General features: G+C 42.5%; 1 protein-coding gene across 1 annotated transcript in view; it reads left to right on the top strand.

Moving 5' to 3' along the window:
- The window catches only part of tm9sf3 (transmembrane 9 superfamily member 3), a 148,134-nt gene that overhangs the window by 16,052 nt on the left and 107,136 nt on the right, over positions 1 to 24,946 (top strand). The window contains exon 2 of the mRNA XM_072582943.1: positions 24,680 to 24,875. Within this exon, the coding sequence (XP_072439044.1) occupies positions 24,680 to 24,875 (196 nt within the window). The remainder of the gene's footprint in view (positions 1 to 24,679; positions 24,876 to 24,946) is intronic.

Here is a 24,946-nt window from a genome sequence, read left to right as displayed (position 1 = left end):
GTGAGGCATTCTCGGTTATATCTTAGGATGAGGGGTAGCAAATTTAAAATGGTTAAGGAATCTACTTTTCCCAAAGGGTTGTGAATCTGTGGAATTTGCTATCCCAAAGTGCGATGGATACTGGAACAGTGAGTAGTAAATTTAAAGAAGAATGAGACAGATTTTTAATTGGTAATAGGTTGAAGGGTTGTGGGGATTGGGCAGGAAAATGGGAATGAAGAGCATATCAGCCATGATTGAATGGTGGAACAGACCCAATGGGCTGAATGGCCTAATTTTGCCTCTGTGCCTTATGAACTTACCTAGACACCATTTCCAGTTCATCAAAGTTGATTTTGTAGGACTTCTGCCTGAATTTTGGAGAGCTAGCTTCAAGGTGGTCAGAAACATTTGTAAGTCAGTTCACTTGTTAAACTTGGACCTACAGGTATTGTTGAAATTTCCCCAGCATTCTTATCTGTGACTCTTACATAAATTCTCACCCTGAACATTGGCAAGGCAAAGGACCTCCAACCTGGCCTGGTGTGGAGTGAAACCCCAATCATCAAGGTCCCCAGAGTGCCCTTATCAAACATTGACTGTTTCCAGTACCTTGGGAGTGTTCTGTCGGAAAAACCAGATATTCATGAAGAGGTCCAGCACCGCCCCCAGTGAGAACAGCTTTTGGTTGCCTGAGGAAAAGGGTGTTTGAGGACAACATCAGATTCGTCACCAAGATCATGGTTTACAGAGCTGTGCTTGTTCCCACCTTCCTATATGTGGGCTGTCTCCAGCAGACACCTCAGGCGCTGGAGCAGTACCATCAACACTGGGGCGGCATGGTGGCTCAGTAGTTAGAAGCATGAAGGACCCAAGTTCAATTCCACCCTCTGGCAACTGTCTGTGTGGAGTCTGCGTGGATTTCCTCCAGGTGCTCCAGTTTTCTCCCACAATCCAAAGATGCGCAATTGGCCATGCTAAATTGTTCAGGGATGTATAGGTTGGGTGCATTCGTCATGGGAAATAGTAGAGGAATGGGTGTGGGTGGGATCCTCTCTGGAGGGTTGGTGTGGACTTGTTGGGCCAACTGGCCTATTTCCACATTGTAGGGATTCCATGATTATAATGCTGCCTGCACAACATCCTGCAAATTCACTGGGAAGAAAAGTGCAATACCAGCAGGCTAACATCTCAGCATTGAGGTATTGACCACCTTTGAGCAACTACGATGAACTGAACATGTCATCCACATGACCAACACAAGACTCTCCAAGCAGGTGCTCTACTCATAACTTTGAAATGGCAGATGAGGCCTAGGTGGACAGAGGAAGGACTTTAGTGAGACACGACGCCTCACTAGTAAATTGAGCATTCCCACGGACACCTAGGAATCACTGGCCATAGGCTGTCCAAAGTGGAGGAGGAACATGCAGGAAAGTGGCAAACTCCTCGATGCTTGCCGTCAGGAAAAAACGAAGGACAGGTGAAAACAACAAAAGGAGAGTGCTGCCATACCAATGTCTCAGCCAGTCTTTCCCACAGCTGCCACCTGCCCAGATGTAACAGTGCCTGCGGAAGCCTCATCAGTCTATCCAGCCACCTTACAGACCCATCCTGAGTATGGAACAGAGTCATCCTCATCTGCAAAAGACTGCCACTGACGATGAAGTTTCACTGCAATGCAGGAGTTTGGGAATGACAACTGACATCACTGCATAACCAACTGCATGGTTCAGAGATGATCAAGTGCACTAATCAAGCAACTTACAGGTTGCTCATGAGCAGTGTCCCCTTTTAAAATGTAAGCGGAATTGCTAAACTTGAAGGCAAGTGGAATGCAACGACCAGTGCTGGAAGGAGACACATTAGAGAGAGAGCATGGTTGACAACTGCCCTGTACAATTGGACGTCTGCTAACTTAGAGGACAGTTAAAATCTTGCCGTTGCAGTTTGTTGAAGGTTGACATGACCAGTTGATCAATAACAAGTAGGAGCGGAATAGGCATTCAGCTCATCGGGTATGCACTACCATTTAATGAGATCATAATTGATCTGATCCTCAACTGCACTTTCCTGCCTTTTCCCCATAAACCTCAATTCATTAACTGATGAAAATCAGTCTCTATCTTCATGGTCTCTGGAGAGAGATGGGTTCTTAGCTATGGGAGATGCTCAATATAATCCAGAGCAGATTGGCTGAGTTTCCTAAAACAAACAGAATGCTGGAGAAACTAGCGAGCATCTGTGGAGAAAGGACCAAAGTCTGATATACTGCTGCTTCAGAATGAGTTTCCTAGTGCAAGAATGAAGAGATCAAGACTTTCAAATCTGGTGCAGAGTGAACAACACTGCAGTCACTGCAAACTGGCTCAAGGGGGAGTATTGAAAAAGCTGGCAGTGAAAATAAAGGGATTTTTATTTCGGGGCACTAGTGGATGCTGAACAAACTTGGTTCAAGTGTCTATATTACTCAAGTTGCCGACTACTAAACAACAGTCATCAACGCAATTGCATTGCAATCTTAAGGTTTTGTAAAATTTAAACTTGACCCTTCTCAACCTGTTAGAATAGGAGTATCAGATTAGTCCTATGCTACTTTTGCATTGTGGGACAATTAAAGATTAAAGAATGAATACAGCAGTATAGGTGGCCCATTAAGTTTGTATAGGCAATCTACAACAGCAAATCATCTAATCACAAGTCCTGCCTGTAAAAGATCTTTGTTATTTTCATGTACTTGTCTAATTATCTATTATTGGGAGTGGTACGGTGGTTCAGTGCTTAGCACTGCTGCCTCACAGTACCAGGGACCCAGGCTCGATTCCAGCCTCGGGCAACTGCCTGTGTGGAGTTTGCACATTCTCCCTGTGTCTGCGTGGGTTTCCTCCGGGTGCTCCGGTTTCCTCCCACTGTCCAAAGATGTGCAGGTCAGGTAAATTGCCCCATAGTGTTAGGTGCATGAGTCAAAGGGAAAGGGGTCCAGGTGGGTTACTCTTTGGAGGGTCGGTGTGGATGTGTTGGGCCGAAGGACCTGGTTCCGCACTGTAGGGAATCTAATGTAATCTTCTGAAAAGCGTGAATCTGTCTTCACCATTCTCTAAAGTGGTATGCTCCAGATTCTGAACAGGTGGTGCACAAAAGTTTTGTTATGTCGTCACAGATTCTTTTGTTCACCCTAAGTCAGTGTCTTCTGGTTTATGTCTCTTAGCAATTTTAATCTCCTTTTACTGTATTCTGATCCCCTTGTGATTTTCAACACTTTTGTCAAATTTCCTTTTTGACCAGGTCAGAGAGCATAGTCCCAACTTATCCATTCAGTTGGTGTAATTAAAGTCTGTCTTCCTGGCAACTTGCTCATTGATCTTTTCAACACCTTCTCTGCAATACCTTGAGATATGCCTAGTACTTTGGTCAGAACTAGATATACTTCTGCAGTTCAGGCTGAACCAGGATTTGATAAGTGGTCAATGTAATTTTCTTTCTTTTGCAGTCTTATTAAATACTTTCTTTATGCCTCATACAGCCATTTTTACATCTCCTTTAGAGTTGTGTTCTTTTATTTTGCATAACCTTTGTTTTTCTTATCAAACTGTATTACTTTGTAGTTTCCTGTATTAAATTTCATCTGCCGCTTCTCCACACCCTCTTGAAGTCTCCACCAGCCTCTCACTTCACTATACTCCGAAGTTTTCGATCACCCACAGATTTTGAAATCTTTACACTCCAGTTTAGATCGTAAACTAGGTTAAGAAAGAGTAATCCAAATACTTGCTTCCCTGGACATCCTTCTACACCTTTCTCCAGTGTGAAACACAATTGTTCACCGTTATTCTGTAGCCTGTCACTCTATCAACTTTCTATCAGAGCTGCCACTGTTCCTGGTATTTCATGGATTTCAACTTTACTGACACACCTGTTGTTTGGCATTGTATCAAATGCCTTTTGGGAGTCCATAATCCACCTCTTTTACTGTACTTCTCTTGAACTTGTCTCATTCAAAACATATCAAATTTTGTGAAAAAAATTGGTTTGAGATTAATATAAGAAGTGCCTCTGCAATTTCCATGCCTACTTCCCTTAGCATCCTCAGGTGCATCTGATATGGTCATGGTGACCTATTAATATATAATTCAGCCAGCCTTCGTAATGCCTCCTCTTTGTTAATTTTTAACTTATTTAGTGGCTCACTTATCTTTCTCATTGCAACTGTAGTCGCATCATTGTCAGAATAGACAACATTTAGTACCTCTGCCTCTGTGTGGAACCTTTCTTGTGGATCCTTCATTGCCCTAACTCCTCCTCCTTACCATGCGTTTACTGCTTGTATCCCTCTCATTCCATTTTATGTTAACAGCCAGTTTTGTCTCATTTCCTTTGGTTCCCTTTGTATTTTTACACTTCTCTGATCTTTTTAGTTGGATTCTCATTTGTGTTATCAACCAGACATTTACTAGAAATCCTTTTTTACTTTGGAACAGAATCCCTGCAGTGCAGATAGAAATCATGTGGTCCATTTGAGTCTGCATCCCATCTTCTCTTCTCCACCCTCCCCTCCTCCCCACAAATCCCTGTAACCCTGCATTTACCATGACTTACCCACCTAGCCTGCACATCTCTGGAATGTGGGGTAAAAAACAGAGCACCTGGATGAAACACACACAAACACTGGGAGAATATGCATATTCCACAATCTTCAATCCAATTTATTTTTCATTAACTGCTTATTTACTAATACCAACTTCATTTAGTTTTCATTTGTTGTGTCGCATATTTGGGAAATTTTCTGTACCTTCATCTGTGATTCCACGCCAGTGACAGTGATGGTACAGTGATATAGTTCAAAGTTAGAATAGTGTGTGACATGGAGGGGAATGAATTAGAATAATTGAGACATAACCTATTGGTTAGTTATCTGACCAGTATTCCTAGTGTTTTTGCATACATGCACAAGAGGTAGGCAACTTGGAGCTTTGTAGGAAGTTTGAACGCAAGGATTAAGTACCCAGTAAACTTGAAAGGAAATTACCCTTTCCAAAAATATATTTTGGAATTAAATTTTTGCAACAGGTTAACATCACCAGGAGCCTAGTCTCTAGAGGTGTATACCAAGCCACCTAAAAATTAGTGTATGTGTACTACCCGCCAAACTGATTAGCAGTTGAAAATTTAGAATCCAGGTGTATAGGGGAAAAAAAAGAACATAGAACATAGAAGAATACAGCGCAGTACAGGCCCTTCGGCCCTCGATGTTGCGCCGATCAAAGCCCACCTAACCTACACTAACCCACTATCCTCCATATACCTATCCAATGCCCGCTTAAATACCCATAAAGAGGGAGAGTCCACTACTGCTACTGGCAGGGCATTCCACGAACTTACGACTCGCTGAGTGAAGAACCTACCCCTAACATCTGTCCTATACCTACCACCCCTTAATTTAAAGCTATGCCCCCTTGTAATAGCTGACTCCATACGTGGAAAAAGGTTCTCACTGTCAACCCTATCTAACCCCCTAATCATCTTGTGCACCTCTATCAAGTCACCCCTAAACCTTCTTTTCTCCAATGAAAACAACCCCAAGTGCCTCAGCCTTTCCTCATAGGATCTTCCTACCATACCAGGCAACGTCCTGGTAAACTTCCTCTGCACCCGTTCCAGTGCCTCCACATCCTTCCTATAGTATGGCGACCAAAACTGCACACAATATTCCAGATGCAGCCGCACCAGAGTCTTATACAACTGCAGCATGACCTCAGGACTCCGGAACTCAATTCCTCTACCAATAAAAGCCAGTACGCCATATGCCTTCTTCACTGCACTATTTACCTGGGTGGCAACTTTCAGAGATCTGTGTACATGGACACCAAGATCCCTCTGCTCTTCCACACTACCAAGTATCCGACCATTAGCCCAGTACCCCATCTTTTTTGCATAACTAAACAGGTTTGTCAGAAGTAAAGAAGCAGCATAATGGATAATGTGATATAGAGCCCAACTTATAGCACAAATATAGATGGGAACTTCCTCTGGCACTTCATTCCACATATAAACCACCCTCTGTGTGAAAAAGCTGCACCTCAGATGCCTTTTAAAATGGTAGCACTGACAAGGTGACAATACCCACAACTGAAGCAGACTTGGGACAAGTTCAGTTAAGATATCTGGTTGGAATGGACAAGTTGGACTAAAGGGTCTGTTTCCATGTTGTACATGTCTATGACTCATGGTCAGCGGCAGCCTGGCCTAGCAGTGGAGCCAGGACTCTTGAGTTCAGTGACATCACCAAAGTGGACCAAGTGGTGAAGAGATGGTGCCTCCACATTGGTGGGTTCAGTGGATGCCTCCTCTGAGGTTAGGTGCAGGCATGGACTGGGTCAGAGAGAGTCAAACTGAACTTTTCATGTGTTTATTTTTCTAATTTATTCCTATGGTCTCTAATGCTGGGCTATTTCTTTATTTATTTGTTTCTAATTTTTAAGATGTGATCTTCTGCCCATAGTGTTCAGGGATGTGTAGGCTAGGTGCATTAGTCAGGGGTAAATATCAGGTAGGGTAGGGGAATGGGTCTGGGTTGGAGGGTTGCTGTGGACTTGTTGGGCAGAAGGGCCTGTTTCCACACTGTAGGGATTCTGAGGCCTTGCTAAAGTTCATTTAGACAACATCTATCACTCTCCCCTCATCTGTTTTCTTGCTCATATCCCAAAAAGTCTTGATGAAGTTTGAGAGATATAATTTCCCAAGAAGTTGTTGCTTCTCCAAATCCATGTAAATCTGTCTCTCCGAATCCCCTCTGATAATTTACCCACCGCTGATGTCAGACTCACTGGTCTTCCGTACATGATTAGTACTTTTGAGAGAATAAAATGAAAACCAGACTGAAAACTGCAAAATATACACATGTGCTACCTGATATAAATAATGCTGTTTGTTATTCAATGATTCTATCTCAGTCTGAAATTGTTACTCGGTCCAGATGAAGATCTGCTTTATGCAGCTCAAACCCATTTGTTTTCAGGGACTCCAAACAATGGAACTTAAATTCTTCTCTGCTAAGTCTCTCCCTTTATAAATTTTAGCCTTTCAAACAACAGACATGTCTGATCGCTTTGCTGAGAATTGGGCAATAAAAATCTTAATTCTTGTAATCAAATAGTTTTGTTCCATATTTAACTGAAATTTACGACTTAAAATCAAAATTTTATGCAGGCTTAAGCATGGATATACAAAGTGGTGAGCAGTTTTATTTTACTCATTCACAGGATGAGGGCATCGCTGGATGACCAGCATTTATTGCTCATCCCAGAGGGCTGTTAAGAATCAACCACATTGCTGTGGGTCTGGAGTCACATGCAGGCCAGACCAGATAAAGACAGCAATTTCCTTCCCTAAAAGATATGAGTGAACCAATTGGGTTCTTCCAACAATCGACGATGGATTCCTGGTCATCTCAGAGTCTTGATTCAAGATATTTATTGAATTCAAATTCCACCATCTATAGTGACAGGATTCGAACCCTGGTCTCCAGAAGACCTGGGTCTCTGGGTTAAGAGTTCAGTGATTAAGCCACTCAGCAATTGCCTCCCTGTTTCAGGAAACTAATTTCAGCTGGTTTTCTGCACATAGAGCTGAGCTAACTCGGCAAATCAACCCAGACAGGGTATTTGTGATGCTGTGGGTAGTGTCCTACTTTTGAGCCCGGGGGCTCAGGTTCAAGACCCACCTGCTCCAGGGATCTGTCATAACATCTCTGAACTGGTTGATTAGAAAATACCTATAAACTCAGTGCCCCACTGCAACTAAATGCAATAGAGTTGGGCAAGCAAGGGGAAAAAGGTGTTCCAACAGCAAGAAATGCTGGAGATCACAGCAGGTCTGATAGTATCCATGGAGAAAGAGCAAGCTGACGTTTAAGGTCGAGTTGACTCTTCATCAAAGTTGAAGTGAAGTGTGGAGGAGACAGCAATTTGGCTGTAGTGTGGTAGGTGAGGTTGGAGGTGGTGTAGGGGTCGTGTGTGTGGGATGCTGGTGCAGAAAAGATATTAATAGTTCTGATTAAGTGATCAGAATGTGAGAATGGCAGAACAATGATGTCTCCTGCCAGACTTGAAAGGACAGTAACTCGGATGGGGGGAAGGGAGGACATGGTAACAAGCTAAGAGAAACAAAAGAAATACACGGTAGTTCACAATTTAATGGTGTTGAACTTGATATCAAGTCCAGAAGGCTATGAAGTGTCGACCCTGAAGATGAGGTATTGTTCCTTCAAGTTTGCGCAGTTATTCACTTGAACACTGCAACATGCCAAGGACAGACATGTGGGTATACAAGCAGGACACTGTGTTAAAATGACTTGTCTGTCACCCTGCAATGCCCACAGTATATTGCTAAAAAGGAAACTTTTGAGGACGGAAGAATCAAGTATCTGCCAATTAGTGTACTATACAATAACCTGCACGTCCACCAATATCATTTATTGTATCCGTTGCTTCCAGTGCGGTCTCCTCTACATTCGGGAGACTGGACGCCTCCTAGCAGAGCGCTTTAGGGAACATCTCCAGGACACCCACACCAATCAACCACACTGCCCTGTGGCCCAACATTTCAACTCTCCCTCCCACTCTGCCGAGGACTTGGAGGTCCTGGGCCTCCTTCACCGCCCCTCCCTCACCACCAGACGCCTGGAGGAAGAACGCCTCATCTTCCGCCTCGGAACACTTCAACCCCAGGGCATCAATGTGGACTTCAACAGTTTCCTCATTTCCCCTTCCCCCCACCTCACCCTAGTTCCAAACTTCCAGCTCAGCACTGTCCCCATGACTTGTCCTACCTGCCTATCTTCTTTTCCACCTATCCACTCCACCCTCCTTGACCCACCTTCATCCCCTCCCCCACTCACCCACTGTACTCTATGCTACTTTCTCCCCACCCCCACCCTCCTCTAGCTTATCTCTCCACGCTTCATGCTCTCTGCCTTTATTCCTGATGAAGGGCTTTTGCCTGAAACGTCGATTTTACTGCTCCTTGGATGCTGCCTGAACTGCTGTGCTCTTGCAGCACCACTAATCCAGAATACTATACAATACTGCCAAGTCTATTATGAGGACAAATTAAACAAAGTCAAGAAATGAAAATATGGAGTCTGTGGAAAGCTAACATGCAACTTAACCAGTCTTCTAAACTTCAAAGCATTGCAAGAGTTAAATCAGTGACCCAGCATGTTTTGTTCAGCAAACACTGGGAATAGATTAGATTAGATTCCCTATAGTGTGGAAACAGGCCCTTCAGCCCAACAAGTCCACACTGACTGTCTGAAGAGTAACCCACCTCCCTCTGACTAATGCACCTAACAACTATGGACAATGTAGCATGGCCAGTTCACCTGATCTGCACGTCTTTGGAATGTGGGAGGAAACCGGAGCACCCGGAGAAAACCCACGTAGACACTGGGAGAATGTACAAACTCCACACAGACAGACAGTCGCACAAGGCTGGAATTGAACCTGGGACCCTGGTGCTGTGAGGCAGCAGTGCTAACCACTGAGCTACCAGTTAGACTTAGAATCGCTACACGCCCAATAAGTCCACACCAACCCTCTGAGGAATAACCCACCTAGACCCAGTCCTCTACCCTATATTTGCCCTTGACTACTTCACTAACCTACACTTCCCTGAACATTATGGACAATTTAGCATGGCCAATTCACCTAACCTACTCATCTTTTGGATTGTGGGAGGAAACCAGAACACCTGGAGGAAACCCACTCCGACACAGAGAATGTACAAACGCCACACAGAAAATCGCTTGAGGGTGGAATTGTACCCGGGTTCCTGGCGCTGAAAGGTAGCAGGGCTAACCACTGAGCCACCATGCAGCCCTATATTCTGTCTCAAGCATAGGTCTTTTTTTCTAGGATGGAGGAGTATAAAACTAGATTCCTTAGATTTAAGATGAAAGGGAAAAGATTTTAAAAGCATCTGAGCAGTAACCGTTTCGCAGAGAAGATGGTGCATGTTGGAACAAGCTGTCAGAGGAAGAGATGGAGATGGGTATAAGTACAAAATTTAAAAGACATCTGGATGGACGTATCAACAGAAGGGGTTTAGAGGCATATGTTCCAAGTGCTGACAAATGGGACTAGATCAGTATTAGACGTCTGGTCAGTGTGGACGAGTTGGACAAAAGTTTTTGTTTGAGCTGTATGACTCTGAAAATATAATGTATTTACCAAGAGTCAATCACATTTCAGTTACTTTGCTATATTAAAGTATTGGATAAATCCCTGGTCACAATTCAGCTTCACTTGGAATGTGCTTCTGTAAATAATCTCTGATCAGGTGGTAAACAAAGTTCACATAGGTAATCTTAATGAAGTATAAAAGATCCTGAAGAGACTTGAAAGGGCGGATGCTCTGAGGATGGGAAGTTAGAATTAAGGTAGGGGCATAGTTAAAATAAGGGCATTCCCATCAAAGATATTTGTGCCACATAGTGAGATATTAGGTAACAGGCTTGATTTAAGGAATACTGTCAAGGAGGAAAGAGATGTGGAAAAGCAAATAGACCTTGCACTTGCATCAGAAGTCTGAACAGATTTATTAATATGTGTAAAAGACTTGCCCTCAGCAACTGAAGTATGACCAGTAATGACTTAATCAAAACTAAGAATGTAGTATTAGAAAAGTGCAGGTAGCTGAGGATTTGGGAGCTGCAGTAGAGTGAGGAGATAGGATGGAACAATACCATAGGTAACTTTGGAAATTGAAGCATAATTCAACCAGAAACCAGTGTAGGTTAGCAAATGTGGGGGTGATAGATGAACAAGACTTGGTGTGAGTCAGGACATGGGTAGTGAAACACTGAATGAGCAAGTTAATGTGTGTTAAAATGTGAAAGTATGTTGAAGTGGTTGAAAAGCAATAAACCCATGGGAGGTGAGGAGTTTCAGCAGCAGCCCTTTGAGTATAAAAGTTGGGAAAAGTCAAGGTATGATGCTGGAAAAGCACAGCAAGTTAGGCAGCATCCGAGGAGGAGGAGAGTTGATGTTTCGGGTATAAGCACTTCAGGAATGTGAAAGGCTGAGGGATAAATGGGGGGAGTGGGGCTGGGGGCACAGGAACATAGGTGGATGCAGGTGGTAGGTAATTGTGATAGATCCGTGGGAGAATGGAGCAGATAGGCGGGAACGAAGATGGACAGGTCAAGAGGGCCGTGCAGAGTTGGAGAGTTAGATCTGGGATGAGTTGAGGAGAAGGGAGACTTGGAAACTGGTGAAAGTTGATGTTGATGCCGTGTGTTTGGAGGGCCCCAAGGCGGATGATGAGGCATTCTTCCTCCAATTGGCGGGTGAATTTGGTTTGGTGGTGGAGGTGGCCCAGGACTTGCATGTCCTTGGGGGAGTGGGAAAGGGGAGTTGCAGTGGTTGGCCACAGGGCAGTGGGCTTGTTTAGTGTGTGTGTCACCCTTGCCTCCAGGACCCCATTGTTAACTGCAAGTTCTTATCTGATCTGTGTCATTTTCAGCTGAACCTCTTTTTTTCACAAAACTCAAACTTAACTTTTTCCCTACCTGCGCATACCCGATATTCATTCTCATTCCCTCCTTTTATCATTTCATGATAACCAATGGCATTACCAGATTTCATAAGACTCTGACAGTCAGTATTTAAGTAAGTTATTGATATATAGCAGACGATGATTATAACAAAAATTAATAGACAGTTACAGTAATTAGAGTTTGAAGAATCCTCCGATGTGGAAAAGAGATCATAATAAAGTTCTTAAATTCACATGCCTTAGTGACCACTCCATCCCCTCCACGTTGAGTGGAAACAAGCCAATTCTCCGAAATCTCCTTCAGTAAAGTCCAACCTGAAAACACAATCCAGTCTGTCCTTGCACACCACTCCATGGAGAAATCTGATTCACAAGGGCTTCACAACACTGATGAGACTTCCAGCCTCCCGGAGATGCTTTAGATGGACACATCTGAGTGTGCAGTGCAGCAGTTGCAGTTGCAGCTGCAGCAGCAGGCCAGGCAAACTCAGCATCTTTTTGCTGCTTCTGCTCCCAATCTGCGTTAAATGTAGTGGCTGTTGTGATGTTGGCTTGATCAGTGAACCTTCATATCCCTCAAATGATTGAAAGAGAAGGAAAAGCTTACGTAGTTTAATGTCCATAGAAAGGCCACTGACAAAAAGCGTACCGACCTCCTCTTCACTGTTGTTAGCTTGTTCACTTTTTGTGCTCATGACTGGGGAGTTGATTGAATCTGTTGGATTAGGTTGTGGAGGGGCGGGTAGTGGTCCGAAGGTGTGCTTTACCTGTGAATGGAGAAACTCCAGAGACAATGTTGGCTGCTGAAAGTATCTTTGCGTTTCCTCTCTCATTCCTTCCTTGCCAAGGTGGTTTACAATATGGAGACAGTCACATATTTAACTACACTAAATCGTGTGTGCCTATTTCAATATTCTCAGTTGTCTTGAAATCTATTATTGTGTTCACTATTTATGACATTATGAATTGTACAAAACTTGATAAACGTCTAAATTGTACTGCCTAAACAATTCACTCAAATTATAAACAACAATCAATGGCCCTACAATCAAATCCTCAGGGGACCCCATTCAGGTTATTCAAAAATCATTTTTCTTTAACAAATTCATTCTTGGCTAATGTGAAAGCTGTTAGGAAAATTATTTCAGAAGTCTGGAACAAAGAAAACAACCAAAATGTTTCGTGTGCTCTAGCCATTTAAGAGGCAGCTTCAGTTCAGATTTACATCTCAAATATTCGTGGGAAACAAATGCAGAATGTATTAAAATATGTTCTCCAAATAAAGCAGTTGAAATTACAGTGGCAACTTTGGTAGAGATCAATATTCTTTGAATTTTCAATATGAAGGTCTTAACAATAATTAACAACTGAAACAGCTCAGTCTCTAGTTCTAATATTCATTAAAATCCTAACAAAACATTAAAATTAAAATGCACTCTTTATGAGCACCCTGCATTAAAAATACCGCAGCAAAGAATTTTTAATACAATACTCTCATGTGGCTAAAGCATGACCATAGACCCAAGTTTTTTTTAAACAGGCATTGTAGAATTTCAAACAAATCAGGGGCTCAAGGCACTCAATCAATTTGCTTTAAAGGTTACAAGTTTGATAATTTTGAAATTGTACAACATTATGTCCTTTTTAATGTAGAAACAAAGTCTGCCCTATTACATAGCCCACAAAACACATTGAATTGAAATCCTGATTCAAACAAGGCAAAACAGTTACTTAAAGGGATTTGCTGATCTAGTATTTTAACAAACCAAAATATTTAACATTAAACACTCAAAGCATGGCATAATTTACATTGAAACTGCCTTTTCTGACCCAAGTATTAGTATAACCTTAATTTCAGCACTTCTCTTTTTTTTTGCATCTTCTCGATGAAATTACACTTCTAAAAAGAGAAAGGCCTTGCAGCAGACCACATGGAGCCGCAGTCTATGACATTCAGTCAAGCACAACACAAAAATCCAGACAAAGCTTCCCTGGCAGTCAATGCACTTTATTGTCTGGATCTGAGCAGACCGGGTCCACTTTCTTCTCCTTTTTCCCAGTGATGTCATGTTGTCCTAAATGTACTTCTAAGGAGAGGTGTGGGGGATAAAGACGATAAGTTTAAGAAGCATCAAATTTTGTTTCGATATCTTTCTTTGAAGTTCCTGGTTTCTGACTTTTTTAGCCCCTTTTCGTTTGGGGGACTTTAACTCAGTTTTTTCAGGGGTCTTTAACCTCCAAATTCCCAGTAACTTATGATTCAGAAAGCAAATTCATTGGCATGCAAGTGCATAGGTTACCTCGGAGATTCTGTCATCACAGAGTCATCACAGGGGACGAGGGGTCGACTGAGTGGTAAGTTAAGATCAAGGTAAATCTTGCACCCATCTATCTCTCACAACCGGCACTCAGACGATCACTTATTCAGTCCATATGGAAGCTCCATGTATGTTGGAATCCCACTGCTGCCACCAAATGTTACGTCCTTTTACTCCTGAGGTTCTTACATACTTGATGCGACTGCAGCACGCCAACTTTTTGTGAACAAGCAACCAAAGTTATTAAACACAGTATAGTACAGGCTTTCTGGAGGAACCTCTAAAACATACCTCAAAGAGTTTACGGGGTCATGGCAAAAAGCTCTTTCTGAACAAAGGAAACAGTTAATGTTTATTAAAGCTTGTACAAGCAAGGTGACACTCCTTTCCCATTGCAGGCATGTGAGGTCGAGTCAAAGTGAGGCACTTAAAAAGAAAGCAAATCCCTCTTTTACAGGTCAGTTGGCCTACAGATGCTCTGGCCACTCCCCCACACTCACATGCCAGTCAAGACAACCCCAGTCACTCAGTCACATGTTACCCCAGATACAGTGGCAGAATAAAGATGAAGGAGGTAAAGCTATATTGTATTTGAGCGTTTTGCTTCGACTGAGGCGGGAACGAAAAGTCCTCTTCCATGCGTTATGACTCTGACTGTATAAGTTGAGGCAGGGATTGAGTTCATCTGTTGCCAGTATTATAATCCTAGCTTGTGTTATTACTGGACAGGTCGAATCCCGGACTGAAATCTGGTTTGATAGATTATAATTTTATTTTGTTTTGGTTTTAATGGCATGATCTCTCACTGAAACAATAAACATGCAATGTTGCAATTTTGATTTTCACTGTAAAACAAATTTATTTCACAAAACTTTGAACAAAATAAAACAACTTCAACCCAAACTATATGTATACATAACAAAAGTATCTCTGAACAGTACCGAAAAGCACCATTGTACCTTTGTCGAATGCCTCAATATGTTTAATTTCACTGTGTCTACAACTCCCACTTTGGAAAGTCTAATTGCCTATCTCTGGAGGTCTCATATGCCTGCCTTTAAACGTTCTTTGTTTCAGATAACCTCTTCAGAGTTTTATTCAGTCATAGTCCTTGTCTGCAGTATTATTAAACTTCATGCTCGAAGGTAGTCTTTTTTCCACTATCTTTTCCCTTTTCATTCAAGAACTTACATGGAGCTGCCTCCAGCTGAAACTGTAAAAAGCCGTTAATTTCAAGTTGTGGGTGTTTTTCCTGATCTGTAAAAGAATTACTCCAATAATTTCCAAAAGAAATTCTGATCCGTTCTTTCCGTTGGCTGTCATAAATTATCCTAATGTAGATAAAAACCCATTTGTTCTGAAATCTACCTCTCTGTTGGGTCATTCTAAAAGAAATTATAATGGCTGTTGAAATACTTACGAGTTAACTATTAAACCTTTCAGATACAGAAAAATCCATGTGCCACTAATTCAAAATTCAAACATGTAATAAATTGTTAATGTATGTAAATACATAGATTTGATGGACTTCATGAGCTAGACAACTTTTTTGCAGCAGAGCTGAAGAAAATTGCTTTATTGGAGTAAGTATCTGTTCATCGCGTATCTGAAGGATGTTGTGAAACTTGAAAAGGGTTCAGAACAAATTTACGAGGATGTTGCCAGGGTTGGAGGATCTGAGCTACAGGGAGAGACTGAACAGGCTGGGGCTGTTTTCCCTGGAGTGTCAAAGGCTGAGGGGTGACCTTCTAGAGGTTTGAGGGGCATGGATAGGATAAATAGACAAAGTCTTTTCCCTAAGGTGGGAGAGGTCAGAACTAGGACTTCAGGGTGAGGGGGAAACGATATAAAAGGGACATAAGGAGCAACTTTTTCACACAGAGGGTGGTGCGTGTGTGGAATGAACTACAACAGGTGGTGGCTGCTACAATTGCAGCATTTAAAAGGCATCTGGATGGGTATATGAATAGGAAGAGTTTAGGAGGATATGGGCCTAGTGATGGCAAATGGGACTAGATTAGGTTGGATATCTGGTCGGCATGGATCAGTTGGACCAAAGGGTCTGTTTCTGTGTTGTACATCTCTATATTAATCTACAGCACTCTTGAGTGGATGAGTCAGGAGAGGTGGGTGAGGTAGAGTGGGTGGCTTTCACGTGAACACTGTTATTATATTTTTGATGTCATGGAGCAGAGCGAAGGTGAGAAATAAGATAAAACCCAGGTTAGATCCTTGGGTGTTCCAGGAGCGGGGTCGGGGGTGGGGGGAAAACTTGATACTGTAACTGAAATCTGGCAAGTATAACAGCGGAGAGACATTGCAGAAGGAAGATGTAGTCACCCACAGCAAAACAGTAGACCGAAGGAAGAGCACTTAGAATAATTACCTTAGTTACATATGGCATTCTGAGTTCATTTGAGTTCCAGAAAAGTTGGGTGTGAAGTAGTTGGCAGAAACTATCCCTACACAATGGAGAGGAAAGGATGGTTGGGGATCAGATGACTAAGCCTAGTATGGTTAAGTGATGTATTTTGAGGTGAGGATTGATAACAGCTGAATTAAAGGAGCAGCATAAGAGGGAGAGAACCATTAATTATGTGAAATATCATGGGAACGAGAAGATGATGTTGGATGGTTAGTCATTTGAGAATAGGGTCAAGAGAACAGAATGAGACTTTGAAATCTAAAAGGATGTGAGGGGAGATGGGAAAGAAACTACAAAAAGATGCAAGTTCTAGGTTTAGCTGGGAGGAACCTTTGGAGGGACATTTTGCCTGATGGGCTAGGGTGAGGGAAGGGAGTGATAGTGGTAGCTGATTTAATCCTAATAAAATTGAGAGCTGGGGGTTAAAAACAGTGTGGATATGATGGGAACACATTTTAGGATAGTTTTTTATTTGTTTACAGACCATGAGGGGTCATGATACGCAGAAATTTTTTTATCCATTTCCAATTGCTCCTTGAGAAGATGGGCTCCCGCTTTGAATTGCCGCAGTCCATAGCAGTGTTGGAACAGTCATGGTGCCATTAGCATGGCAAATCCAACATTTTGACAGTGAATAAATGGCAATATAGTTCACGTCCGAATGGAGTGTGACTTGAATGTGAACATGCAGGTGATGGTGTTCCTGTGCATCCACTGCCATTGCCCTTTTAGATGATAGAGATTGACAGTTTGGAATGTACAGTCAAAGGAGCCTTGGTGAGTTGTTGCACTCCACCTTGTAGATGATGTACATGACTGCCCTTTTGCGTCAGTGGTCAAAGCAGTAAATTTTGAAGATTGAAGAATGGGCTGGGCGCGTTGTCGGCATGACCGACATGAGACTCCCCAGGTACTGTGCACTAGCTTCAAAACAGCAGGTAAGTCCGAGGTAGACAGAGGAAGCACGTCAGTGAATTAAGACCTCGCTGACAAAATGTAGCACAGACATCTGGGAATTGTCAACCCAAGACTGTCCAAAGTGGAGGAGGAACATCTGGGAAGGCATTGAATGTTTTGTGACTTGCTGTGGGGTGGCGGGGAGGGAAAAAGCAGAAGCCAGACAAAAACAAAAAAGAGCTCACAGCCACACCAGTGCCCCATCCACGTCTTCCTGTGACCACCTTCTACCCTGCGAATGCTGTATCGGTCTGTGCAGCCACCTACAGACTCACCCTGAGAGTGAGAGGAGTCCTCATCTGCAAGGGACCACCAATGATGATGAGTATTTTATCACAGTCCTGGTTTGCTGGACAGGCACTGGGGAGTCAGGAGGTGAGTTGCTTGTTGCAGAGTAATTGAAACATGCATCGTGTGACTCTGGGCTAATCACATTAGCAATGAGACTGTGACAGATGAATTCCTGAAATGAGTACAAGATTTGTTTCGTTTAAGATCTGTAAACTGAGGAACCACCTAGGGAACAAACTATCACAGATTTGGTGTTGCTTAATGAGAAGGGGTTAATTAATAATTTTGTTGTGCTGAATCCTTTAGGGAAGAGTGACCATCACCAATCAGAACTTTTCATTGATTGGATAGTTTATTTTAATATATAATGAATGAGGCAACAAAAGACTTTCAGAGATTTCCAAAGTTTTTTTTAATAAATCTATATTTTAGCACAAACACCAGTTTCAGAGGTAGGGATGCTGCCACTACACAGGAACCCTGAAAGCCCAATTCTTAACTATATAGCCTCATGAGCATCACTTGCTCTGAAACATTCTTGAGCTGTCTGGTTTACTCTTCAGGCCCTTGTGGCACAGTCATAGTGTCCCTACCTTTGAACCAGAAGGAACAGGAGAATCGACGTTTCGGGCATCAGCCCTTCTTCAGGACGTCGATTCTCCTGTTCCTTGGATGCTGCCTGATCTGCGCTTTTCCAGCAACACATTTTCAGCTCTGATCTCCAGCATCTGCAGTCCTCACTTTCTCTTTGAACCAGAAGGCCCAAGTTCCTACCTGCTCCATAGGTGTGTAATAGCATCTTTGAGCTGATTGATTAAAAATATCTTCTCATTGAATTTTCTAGGGGCCTGCATTTCTAACACTGACAAAATGAAGTAGTCTAATCTGTCATAAACGTAAACTGAGGAAACTCTGAGGAATTGAGGAGTGAGTTAATTTGATTAGATTGAACAACTTTATTAAAGGGTACAGTGGTGGCTAGGCAATGGCTAATGTTTCAGGAAAGAATATGGGCATTGCATCATTTATACGTTCCTTTCCTTTCAGTTGCAAAATGCAACTGGAAAAGTTATCCAATCATGGTTAATAAAATAAATTGAGGATAATATTACATAGAAAGAAGAGTTGTGGAATGTTGTGAACGGTGGTGACAATCAAGCAACTCGTTGGAGGAGGCTCCACAAATATCCCCATTCTCAATGATGGAAGAGCCCTGCACATCGATGCAAAATATAAGGTTGAAGCTTTCGTAGAAATCTTCAGCCAGAAGTGCTGAGTGAATAATCCATCTCTGTCTTCCCCCAGAGGTCCCCAGTATCACCGATACCAGTGTTCAGCCAATTTGATTCAATCCACGTGCTATTGGTTGGAGGCAGAGGATACTGCTGTGGGTCCTGATAATGTTCTGGTAATAATACTGAAGACTTCTACTCTACAAATTGCCATACCCTTTCTAAGCACTTCCAGTACTTTTACAACACTGGCATCTATCCAACGATCTGGTAGATTGCCCAGATTTGTCTTGCACGCAAAAAGCAGGAAAAATCCAACCCAGCCAGTTACCACTCCATCAGTCTACTCTTGATCATCAGTAAAGTGATGGAAGGAGTTACCAGCAGTGCTATCAAGCAACACCTGCTCAGCAATAATCTGCTCAGTAATGCCCAGTTTGTGTTCTGCCAGGGCTACTCAGCTTCTGACCTCATTACAGCCTTGGTTCAAACATGGACAAAAGAGTTGAATATGAAAAGTGAGGTGAGAATGACAGCCCTTTACACCATGGCCACATTCAACCAAATGTGGCATCAAGGAGCCCTAGTAAAACTGGAATCAATGGGAATCACTGGACAAACTATTGACTGGGTGGAGCCATACCTAGCACATAGGAAGATGGTTTTAGTTAGTAGAGGCAGTCACCTCAGCTATAAGACATCTCTGCAGGAGCTTCTCCAGGTAGTATCCTAGGCCCAACCATCTTCACCGGCTTCATCAATGACCTTTCCATTATCATAAGGTCAAAAGTAGGGATATTCACTGATTATTGCTTAATATTCAGCACCATTTACAACTCCTCAGATACTAAGCAGTCCATTTTCAAATGTAACAAGATCAGGACAATATTCAGGCTTTGGTGACAAGTGGCAAGTGACATTCATCGTGCACAAATGCCAGGCAATGACTATTTCCATTAGGAGATAATCTCTATTGTGCTAGCACCCCCAAATATTTAAGGGTGTTATTTATATTAGCAAATTTTGAGAAGTTATGTAGCTCAGGTTGAGGTTCTGGATGTAGGTTTGGTCGCTGAGCTGGAAGGTTCATTTTCAGATGTTTTGTCACCATACTAGGTAACACCAGGGAGCCTCTGGATGAAGCACTGGTGGCATGGCCCACTTTCTATTTGTGTTTAGGTTTCCTTGGGTTGGTGATGTCATTTCCTGTGGCGGTGTCATTTCCTGTTTCCTCTGGGGATGATAAATGGGATCCAAGTCAATGTGTTTGTTGATAATTTGGTTGGAATACCATCCTTCTAGGAATTCTTGTGCGTGTCTGTTTGGCTTGTCCGAGGATGGATGTCTGGTCCCAGGTGAAGTAGTGTCCTTCCTCATCTGGATGTGGAGATTACATGAGGATCAGTGGTCGGCACAACATCGTGGGCTGAAGGGCCTTTTCTGTGCTGTCTTGTTCTATGTTCTATGCTAGTGAGAGTGGGTCATGTCTTTTTGTGGCTAGTTGATCATGTATATGAACATTCATATGTCATTTATATGACTGGTCTAGTTCAGTTCAAATTTCCAGATTGTACTTGGGCAGTCAGTTGAAATTAGGATCTTTAATGAGAAATGGCAGTGCTTGATGAGGGAAGGGCTGTAGGTGTCATATACATGGACTTCAGTAAGAGGTTTGATAAGGTTCCCCATGGTAGGCTGATGGAAAAAGTGAAGTCACATGGGGTCCAAGGTGTACTAGCTAGATGGATAGAAAACTAGCTGGGCAGCAGGAGACAGTAAGTAGTAGTGGAAGGGAGTTTCTCAAAATGGAGAGCTGTGACCAGTGGTGTTCCATAGGGATCTGTGTTGGGACCACTGTTGTTTGTGATGTAGGTGAATGATCTGGAGGAGAGTATAGGTGGTCTGATTAGCAAGTTTGTGCATGACACTCCACATTGGTGGAGTAGCAGATACTGAAGGGGACTGTCGGAGAATGCTGCAGAATATAGAGAAACGGCAGATGGAGTTCAATCCAGGCAAATGTGAGGTGATGCATTTTGGAAGATCCAATGGAATGATCTGTCAGAGGTGGTGATGGAGAATAGTACAATTGCAACATTTAAAAGGCACGTGGATGGGTGTATGAATAGGAAGGGTTTGGAGGGATATGGGCTGGGTGCTGGCAGGGACTAGATTGGGTTGGAACATCTGGTCAGTGTGGGCAAGTTGGACTGAAGGGTGTGTTTCCGTGCTGTACACCTGTGACTCTAACTGTAGGAGCAAACTATACAGTAAATGGAAAAACCTTGGGGAAAATTGATGTACAGAGATATCTGGGTGTTCAGGTCCGTTGTCCCCGAAGATGGCAACGTATGTTGATAGTGGTCAAGAAGGCATACGGCATGCTTTCCTTCATCGGACAGCGTATTGCATACAAGAGATGGCAGGTCATGTTACAGTTGTATGAGACTTTGGTTCGGCCACATTTGGAATACTGAGTACAGTTCTGGTCTCCATGTTACCAAAAGGATGTGGATGCTTTGGAGAGGGTGCAGAGGAGGTTCACCAGGATGTTGACTGGTAGTGATGGTACTAGGAATGAAGAGTGGTTGAGTGGATTAGTATTATTTTAATTAGAAAGACTGAGGTTGAGGGGGACCCCTGATAAGGGTCTACCAAATTATGACATATAGACAAGGTGGATAGCAAGAAACCTTTTTCCCCAGAGTTGGGGACTCGATTACTAGGGGTCACTAGTTTAGGGTGAGAGGGGGAAAGTTTAGGGGAGATATGCACAGAAAGGTCTTTATGCAGAGGGTGGTGGGTGCCTGGAATGCATTGCCAACGGAGGTGGTAGAGGCAAGCATGATATCGTCACTTAAGATTTATCTAGATAGATACATGAATGGGCAGGGAGCAAAGGGTGCAGATCCTTAGAAAATACCCAACAGGCTTAGATAGAGGATCTGGATCGGCACAGGTTTAGAGGAATGAAGGGCCTGTTCCTGTGCTGTAGTTTTCTTTGATGGAACAATGAGATGCTCAGAGCAAAGAAATGACAACTGGTGGTTGGATAAAAATATGACTGACTTCAGGGTAGGCAGATTGGTAAGGCTTGGTAATGTACTTGTTGATATTTTGGTAAGGCTTTCAACAAAGTCCCTCATGGTAGGCTCATCCAGAAGATTAAGATGCATAGGATCCATAGTGACTTAGCCGCATGAATTCAGAATTGGCTTGCCCATACAAGGCAGAGGGTAGTGATGGAAGGTTGTCTTTCAGGCTGGAGGTCTGTGACTAGTGGCATTCCACAGGGATCTGTACTTGGACTTCTGCTGTTTGTGACACCTATAACTAACTGACTTGGGTGAAAATGTAGATAAGTGGGTTAGTAAGTTTGCAGACGGTACTGTGTGGACTTTGCACGTTCTCCCTGTGTCTGAGTTTCCACTGGGTACTCCGGTTTCCTCCCACAGTCTAAAGATATGCAGGTTAGGTGAATTGGCCATGCTAAACTGCCCATAGTGTTCAGGGATGTGTAGGTTAGGGGCAATATAGAGTTATAATTAGGGGAATGGGTCTGGGTGTGTGAATGTGTATTGGCTATGAGCAGGTAGGGAAAGAATTAAGTTCTGAGTTTTATGAAACAAGAAGTTCAGTTGAGCATGACTCAGATCAGGTAAGAACTTGTAGTTGACAGTGGGGTGCTGGAGGCAAGGGTAATGGGTTAACAAGGTGGAAAAGCATTAATTACGTTGAACTATTTAACCATATTGGAAACATTCAGTATGAATGTTGCCTTATCTGGATGCTCTTCCCTGTAAAATGACTATATAATTCTTTAAGAAACTGCTGTTTTGAGAGAGAAGACAGTGAACTCATATTTCTGTGCACATGTGCAATCGTTCTTTCTGTACAGGGCCTGGAATAAAGATGGAGTAGGTAAAACTATACTGAGTTGAAGCAAAATGCTCGGCGGAGTTGTGGTTAGTGTAGAAGGTGTTCAAAGGATACAACAGGATGTAGACCAGTTGCAGATATGGGCGGAGAAATGGCGGTTTAACCCAGCTAAGTGTGAGATGCAGCACCTTGGGAGATCAAATGTTAGGAAAAAGTATACAGTCAATGGCAGGACTCTGCACATCAATGCTGTTCAGAGCAATCTTGGGGTTCAAGTCTTATAGCTTTCTGAAAGTGGCCACAGAAGTAGATAGGATGGCAAAGAAGGTGTATGACATGCTTGCCCTTATTCGTCAGCAAATTGAATAAGAATCAGATGCCATGTTGCAGCTTTATAAGACTTTGGTTAGGTCACATCTAGAGTATTGCATTCAGTTCTTGTTGCCGTGTTGCAAGAAAAATATGGTGGCTTTGGAGAGGGTGCAGAAAAGGTTTACCACGATACTGCCTCAAGGAGAGCAAAGAGGACAAGCTCAACAAAACTAGGGTTGTTTTCTCTGGAGCGGTGGGGCTGAGGGGAGACTCGATAGCATTCTGTAAAATTATGAAATGCATAGATATGCTCAATCTTTTCCCAGAGTTGAAACGTTCAAAACTAGTGGGCATGCATGTAAGGTGAGAGAGGGAAAATAATCAAAGGAGATGTGAGGGGCACATTTTTTTACACAGAGGAATGTGCTGCCAGGGGTAGTGGCGAAGGCAGATACGATAGAGATATTTAAGAGACTTTTAGGTAAGTACGTGAAAGTGCAAGGAACGAAGGGATGTGGACCAAGGCAGGCGAAGGGATTTAATTTGATGTCACATTCGGCCCAATGTCATGGGCTGAAGGACCCGCTCCTGTGCTCTACAGTTCTATGTTCTGTATATTTTGACATTAGAAGCTGTTTGATATATTTGTATAAATATTGGTAAGTTGTATTCTGAGATGATAGTAATTGAATCGAATGGGAAATCGTAAAGTTTTGCTTCTGAATTAATACTCTATACCAGTAATTCTCACCCTTTTTTTTTGCTGCTATCCCAAGGAGCTCTTCTCAGCTTCCATGGCCCTTCTTTCAAACAGGGATACAACGTGCACAGATAGACAGAAAATCATTTACTATTAAACACCTAGAAAATTTGTATTTTCTGACACACTGGACAAAACTTAAAAAAAGCCTGTATGAAATTAAACATCTATCAGGCCAAATGCGATTCTTGAACTTGCTCATGCAGTTCAAACACACAGGCAAAGATGGGTTTTGCGGGGATGTGATGAAACTATACAATAAGTATTCCACTGAATACTGCAGACATTTTTTTTTGCCAAGGAACTCGTGGACAGAATTATTTCTGAAAATACTAAAAATACTCATGAGGCACTTCTTACAAGGAAAATATTGAACAAATGAACTCTGATTTTTACAAAAAAGGCCTATTGAGCCATGCTGATCTTCGGATAATGAAGTATGGCGATAATAGATGTGAGAACACTTGATTGAACATGTTGACCCGGTGCAGTCTGATTCACAACTGACTTTGAAGTGAGGCTGTGTGGCACGAGCTTAAGCAATTAATTTACCAGGTGCACCGAATTCAAACTGTGTTAGAAAGATATTACAAATAGGAGAGAACTATTGATTCCAATGAAGGTTGTTGCTTAGGTGTTTCATCAGTTCAGTTACTATGGCCCCCATAAGCCCTTGGGACTCCTCTTAGTTTTCAGTCTGTGGCCCCTTTCAAATGTGCCAGGACACCTAAGGGGGCCATATTTTGCAAATGCCATCCCTAAAGGACCTTCCTTTTAAAGTGGTTAGTTTACCTTCCACCACTGGATGGCACTTTTATGAGGAATTTTATTTTTCAAAATTTCCTGCAGTGTTTACTCAAAATGTCCACTGAGTAATTTAATATTTGTTGAATTGAACAATCTATTTGTTTAATTAGTCTACAGTACAGCTGAACAGTTGGTAAGTGTAATCTTCTGATTTTATTTCTTTCAGTATGCAGATAAAGAGGAAGTCGTCTTATGGATGAACACTGTTGGACCCTATCATAATCGACAAGAAACATACAAGTACTTTTCCCTACCTTTTTGTGCAGGGAAAAAAAAGACTATTAACCATTACCATGAAACATTAGGAGAAGCTCTACAAGGAGTAGAGCTGGAATTCAGTGGTCTTGATATTAAATTTAAAGGTAAGACTATGAACTCGCTCCTCTTTAACATCATTTATGCTGGTAAGATACTATGCTGAATAATCCACACC

This window comes from Chiloscyllium punctatum, chromosome 13 (genome assembly GCF_047496795.1).
Source record: "Chiloscyllium punctatum isolate Juve2018m chromosome 13, sChiPun1.3, whole genome shotgun sequence".
Lineage (NCBI taxonomy): Eukaryota > Metazoa > Chordata > Chondrichthyes > Orectolobiformes > Hemiscylliidae > Chiloscyllium > Chiloscyllium punctatum.
This window is presented reverse-complemented; position numbering and strand designations above follow the sequence as displayed.